The 6706-nt window shown below is 44.9% G+C and overlaps 1 protein-coding gene across 1 annotated transcript; it reads left to right on the forward strand.

The window, feature by feature from the left end:
- The first annotated feature begins 339 nt into the window (after positions 1-339).
- On the forward strand, positions 340-1753 carry LOC145955120 (uncharacterized). Its single transcript, XM_083069827.1, has 3 exons — positions 340-600; positions 730-1322; positions 1633-1753. The coding sequence occupies exons 1-3, from the start codon at positions 340-342 to the stop codon at positions 1751-1753; spliced, it is 975 nt and encodes a 324-aa protein (XP_082925953.1).
- Positions 1754-6706: the final 4953 nt, after the last annotated feature.

Below are 6706 nucleotides of genomic sequence, written 5' to 3' on the forward strand. Positions count from 1 at the left end.
CAAATGGTGAAAGAGGTCCAACGCCTAGCCGGACGGTTAGTCTCACTGTCCCGCTTCATCCCCAAACTCGCAGAGAAGGTAGGACCAATCTTCACCCTGTTCAAAAAGCCAAAGGGTTTCCTGTGGACAGGTCAGTGCGAAGAAGCGTTCCAAAGCTTCAAATCTTTCCTCACAACCCCACCGATCTTACAGAGGCCGGATCACAACACCGACCTCCTTCTCTATCTGGCAGTAGCCGAAAAAAGCATCAGCGCAGTCATCGTACAATAGCACCAAAAGGTACAGACACCTATCTACTTCATCAGCCGAGTCCTCCAAGACGCGGAGAGAAGATACCAAATGATTGAAAAGCTGGCATTGGCACTTGTCACCGCAGCCCGGCAGCTACGACCCTATTTCCAGAGCCACCAAGTGGTAGTCAAAACCGACTATCCCATCAAACAAATCCTGCGAAAGCCCGAGCTCGCCGGACGTATGATCGCCTGGTCAGTTGAACTATCCGAGTTTAGCATCCAATACGAAGGTCGCGGACCCCTAAAGGCCCAATGTTTAGCCGACTTCGTGGTCGAGCTCACGCCAACCACTACCGAGGAACCCCAGGTATGGACCTTGCATGTTGACGGGTCCTCCAACTCTAAAGGCGGTGGTGCAGGTATCATCCTGGAAGGGCCAAACCAAGTCGCCCTGGAGCAATCCCTCAAGTTCGGCTTCAAGGTGACCAACAACCAGGTGGAATACGAGGCACTTCTCGCAGGCCTGAGGCTGGCTCGCGACCTCAGAGCTCGGAGAGTGAGCTGCAATAGCGACTCAAAACTCATGGTGGAGCAGCTTAGTGGGACATACCAGGCAAAGGACACTATGCTACAGCTGTACTTTCACACTGCGTCCCACCAGATCTCATCCTTCGACGAATTCACCATAAAACATGTGCCGCGAGAACAGAATGCCCGAGCCGACCTCCTATCGAAGCTCGCCAACACCAAAAGGCCCGGGCAGCACCGGACCATCATCCAGGAAACCTTGCACTCGCCCAGCCTAGACAGAAAAATCATTAGCGTCAGTGACAATGAAGACCTGGGATGGATGGCAGGCATCTGGAGTTACTTGAAAGAAGGAGTCCTTCCCGAGGATAAGAACAAAGCTCGGAAGATAAGGATGAGATCGGCCAAGTTCATCATCATTGGGGATGAGTTATTCAAGCGTGGTATTTCCACTCCACTGCTCAAATGCCTGATGGCGCGCCCCAGGCAGCCTATGTCATCAGGGAAATTCACCAGGGGATATGCAGCATGCACTCTGGCGCGCGCTCAATGGCAACCAGAGTACTCCGAGCTGGGTACTACTGGCCCACTCTGAAGTCGGATTGCCAAAGCCACATCCAAAAATGCAAAGAATGTCAGCAGTTCGGCAACGCACATCGACAACTGCCCGAAACTCTCCACCACATGATGTCGGCATGCCCTTTTTCCTAGTGGGGAATGGACATCCTCGGGCCATTCCCCCCGTGAAGGGACAACTAAAGTTCCTCCTGGTAGCAATCGACTACTTCACCAAATGGATCGAAGCACGCCCACTCGCCAAAATCACCACCGAGAACGTGCGGAAGTTCACCTGGAAAAATATCATTTGCAGGTTCGGAATTCCTCACGCCCTCGTCACCGACAATGGTAGACAGTTCATCGCACAGGAATTCGAGGACTTCCTCAATGAACTCGGAATCAAACACCTTACGACCTCGGTGGAACACCCCTAGGCCGAAGCTGCCAACAAAGTCATCCTCCGGGAACTCAAAAAGCGACTAGGAAACGGCAAAGGGCAGTGGCCCGAGGAACTCCCCAGCATCCTCTGGGCGTATCATTGCACCCCTCAGTCAACCACGCAAGAGACGCCCTATAGGCTAACCTACGGAGCCGATGCAATGATCCCGGTAGAAGTCGGCGAAACCTCCCACAGACGCCAAGTCTTCAACGGCGAACAGAACGCCCAAGAACTGGCGGCCGACCTCGATCTAGTGGACGAGCTCAGAGACGAAGCCCGAATCCACGAGGAGGCTTGCAAGCTCCGAGCATCCCGAAGATATAACACCCGAGTAAAACCTCAATCTTTTCGAGCAGGTGACTTGGTGTGGCGGTTGTTAGGCGAAGCACTGAAAGACACGTCAGACGGGAAGCTCGCACCCACCTGGGGTGGCCCATTCCGAGTTACAGAAGACTTGGAGAACGGAGCCTACCGACTAGAGGAGCTCAGCGGAAAACCTATACCGCGAACTTGGAATGCTACGCATCTCAAGTTTTATTTTAGTTGAAACTTGTACGAATGAGTAGTGCACTCTTTTCCCACCTCAGTCTTTAGTCCCAAAAAATAGAAAGATGGGTTTTGGCTGAGAGGGTTCTTAACGAGGCACATTTACACAATCAATGAAAGAACTCATTCCGTTCTACTTATATCTCTCTAACTTCACATTATTTTACGTTTTGCTCAAACTTAGGGTCGAACACGAACCCTAACACGTCTATCCATGGTCGAGTACGAACCCTAATGAAAAACCCGAGATCGAATGCGAACCTCGGTATACCCGAGGTCGAATCCGAACCTCGACATGAGTAAGGTCGTGTCCGAACCCTCACAAAAGTCACCTAACGAAAAACCTGAGGTCGAATTCGAACCTCGGTATACCCGAGGTCGAATTTGAACCTCGGTATACCCGAGGTCGAATCCGAACCTCGACATGAGTAAGGTCGAATTTGAACCCTCACGCAAATTTAAGGTCGAATTCGAACCTCGATTTATTAAGGTCAAGTTTGAACCCTCACAAAACTTTAAGGTCAAAGTTTGAACCCTCACAAAACTTTAAGGCCAAGTTTGAACCTTCACGCAAATTTAAGGTCGAATTCAAACCTCGATTCATCAAGGTCAAGTTTGAACCTTCACAAAAACTTTAAGGTCAAGTCTGAACCTCCATGTAAACTCAATCTATGGTCCAGTCTGAACCATCATGAAAAGCTAAAAGTCGAGTTCGAACCTCGGTTTTATCACGGCAAAATTTAAACCTTCATGTAAAAAAAAATATACACATATATATATACAAGCAAAGTTCTCAGGATTCAACACTTGAATCCAAAACAAAAATAAATTACGATTACAAAATCGGCCTACACAGAGGCATTATCGCTGGAGCTATCCTCAACGTCGTCCTCTTTGACCAACTTCCCAAAGCGAACGACCTTCTCCACATGCATACCGGAGAAATCAAACCCTGGCGCAAGAAGCCTGGCCTGACGAGCAGCCTTGAGGAAGCCCCTATTATGCTCCACCACGATGGAGCGCTCAACATCCTCAAGTCTCCTCTGCAACGCCGCCTTCTCGGCCTCCAGCGACGAAAGGTCTACTCTCTGGGCAGCAATCTCCTGCTCTTTGCTACCAATAATGACCTCATCGCGGAGACGCTCCTTGGTCACAGAAACCAGCTCGCCCTTCAAAAATGCGACTTCATCTTCCAGAGAGCGAACCTGTTCCCGAGAAGACATCACCTCGCCCCGGGTCGAGGTAACCAGCCCCTGCAACTCACCCACCCGAGAAGCATATTCTTCGTTGGAGCAAAGGGCGATCCCCAAGGACTTCTGGGCCCTGGCGAGCCCCCCCCTCGCCATCTGGAGCTCGGCCCCCTGCATCCTCGCTTCACCAAGGACGACGGTTAGAACCCCGTTCTCCTCCTTCAGGACCTTATTCTCATCCTTCAGAGGCTGAATAAGGCTCCTCAACTTCGCCATGTCCTCCTACTGCCTCGACCACTTGTGTTTCCAGTAATCCACAATGGTCGCTCCTCGCTGAAGGAAGATCTGGGCGGCATCAAAACTTCCCATTGGCCCAGTCGACACGATCATCGCCTAATCAGTCGTGCTCAACGACCCCTTCGGAAAAAACTTCTCCGGAGTCACTGTGGCACTCCACAGAGAGTCGACCTCCTCCGACGCACTCAAGTGCTCCAGCCGCCTGGGCGCGCCCTCTTGCGCATAACGATACGCAAGGTACGGCCGCTTCGGCTTCAGCACCGGACCAAGGGTAGGGGGTCTGGAGCTCGACCCCCCTACGGACCTCGGTAGAAGTAGACGCAGATACCCTGGTGTCGTTCCCCGCCTGCAAAAAGCAAGGACATTTTCCTAAGAACAAAAGTCACCATAAATGTAAAACGACAAATACCACAGAAGGGCCAACGACTCACCTCACCGGCCGGAGCAGCAGGTACGGCACTCCAGACCACCTCCTCGGCAGCATTCCCTGCCTATAGAAAACAACCTCAAATTCAAACGCCAGAAAAGAGAAACAAGACTAAGAGAAGAAAAATACTCACCACGGCAACCCGCTCAACAGCTTGAGCCGGCGCCTTGCCGGGTGGGACGACTGGCTCAGCAGCCAACGCCACCTCTTCGGCAGCCACACGACCGACCCCCTCCGGCGGCGGAAGCCCAGCAAGATCCACCTCCCCAGTTCCAATAACCTCGGGGGCCACCTCCCCTATCTTATGAAAATTAAGAGGAATGAGAGTAATTGCTGCATAAAATTTTTATTTTTTTATTTAAACATATTTAATAAAAATTAAATTCTCTTTTAAAAAAATAGGCATTATTCTCATAAAATATTTTTGGTTTAAATGAATGTGGAAATTGATGAGAGATACAAAATAAAATAAATAGTAATTATATCATATTTATCTTAATAATTTATACCATTTTGTTCCTCTAATATTAAGTAAGTCACTAAAAATTACAAAATCACACTTAAATATAATATCAGACAAAAAGAAGAAAAAGGATAAATTGTTACTCTATTTATGAAAATTTTAATTTATAAAAAATAATATATTAATTTTTTTGTCACAAAAATAATTTTTTTCTAAAAAATTATTGTATTTAAAAAAATATTATAAAATATTTTATTGTCCCCACTTAACAAATTTTTTAGATCCGTCATTGAGTGTAACCATGGTTAGTTATCTTGTACTTAAGCTAATCAACCCTAATTAACTCTCTAGAAGCTTATAGAGCAAGCTAAGTTAATCTTAATTTAGAAGTAACCTAAGTTAGCTTAAGTTAACTATAACTACCTAACTTAATCATGACAACTAACTAACTATTGATTACTTTTAATAAGTTTTTTAAGTTGTTACTATCAAAGCCATATGACTTATTTATCAACTTGGATGACTAATTTGACTAGGTTTGGACATCCAAATCACTTGCCTAAGCAAGTGGACGTCCAAACCTATGGGCCTTGGAAAAAGTTTGGGCCATTCAAGCCTAAATAAGTCTATGGCTTAAGCTAGTTATACCTCTCCCAAATTACTAATTATACCCTTAAAGAAAAATTATACAAGGACAAAATTTCCTATACTACTTGACCTAAAATACAAGGTCAAAAATATCATATACAATAGAAGACCAAGCAACTAAGAGAACACATACTTTATGCCCATGAATCTCATCATCCTATGTAATAGCTTCTTCTAGCCTCCAAACTATAGACCTTGTCAAAGGTTCTATGGTCTTCAAGGGTGGTCCTTCATCAAAAGGTTTCATTGTTCAAAGAATATTTGAGTAGTTGCTTAAAGAGAAAAGTCAAAGAATACTTAGATTGAGCCAGAAGTGGCTTATGAAAGAATATTTATATTTTTGTAAAGATAGTGGAACTTGACCCGGTTGATCAAACACTAGATGTAGTCTTGGTGGTTGAGATGAACCAGTATAAAATAAATTTTCTAAAACTAGGGTCTAATTATGAGTGAAACTAAGATTTTGACACTTTCAAAAAATGAACCTATAACAACTTGGAGGCACTAGAATGCGAGGAATCTAGAAATTTGTATAGGTATGAGATTGTGCAATTGAGGATGACTTAAAAGAATTTATTTGTACTACCTATACCAACAAGATACATCTATTTTCCGGTAGCTTATCACAAAAGAACTTCATAGTGATGTGTGACTTGGAGTGATTTAGGAATTGATGACCTTCTGGAAAGTTTTTTAGCAAGTGCGAAAATGAGAACAAAACACGTTGAAAAGTCTTGTGTTGATTTGTAGGGACAATCATTGATCCTAAAGATGGTCGAGCATCTCAGAAAAGACTACCCATGAAGGGTTCTGATCGATGAAAGATTTTGAGCACAAGGAGTTGTGTGAAGTTTTACCATGTGAAATGTGCTGAGATGTCAAATTGGAGGAGTGTTATAAATGGTATCAAAGCAAGTCATCTCCTAATACGATGTGATTTGGGGGTGAATCAAGAGGAAGTTGGTGGGCTTGTAACAACCCGACCACACTGAAAATGAAAAGATCTAGAGATTTGTACTAATGTAAGATTGTGTAGTTGAGAATGACTTCAAGGAATTAATTTGTATTGCCTATACTAACAAGATGCATCTATTTTTTTGGTAGCTCATCATATAAGAACTCCACAATTAAACATATTTGATTTGGAGAGATTTAAGGATGAGTGACCTTCTAAAAAATTATTTTCAAAAAGTATGCAAGTGGAGATAAAACACACTAGAAAGCCTTATGTTAGTTTGTAGCGATAGTCATTGATCCTAAAGATGATCGAGATTCTCATAAAGGACCTCTGTTTAGGATTTTAACCAATAAAAGGTTCTAACTAATAAGAAATTGTATAAAATATCGTGAAGTAGAGTTACTAAAACATCAAATTTG

The sequence above is a fragment of the Cajanus cajan genome, chromosome 1 (assembly GCF_000230855.2).
Source record: "Cajanus cajan strain Asha chromosome 1, NIPB_CcT2T_4, whole genome shotgun sequence".
NCBI lineage: Eukaryota > Viridiplantae > Streptophyta > Magnoliopsida > Fabales > Fabaceae > Cajanus > Cajanus cajan.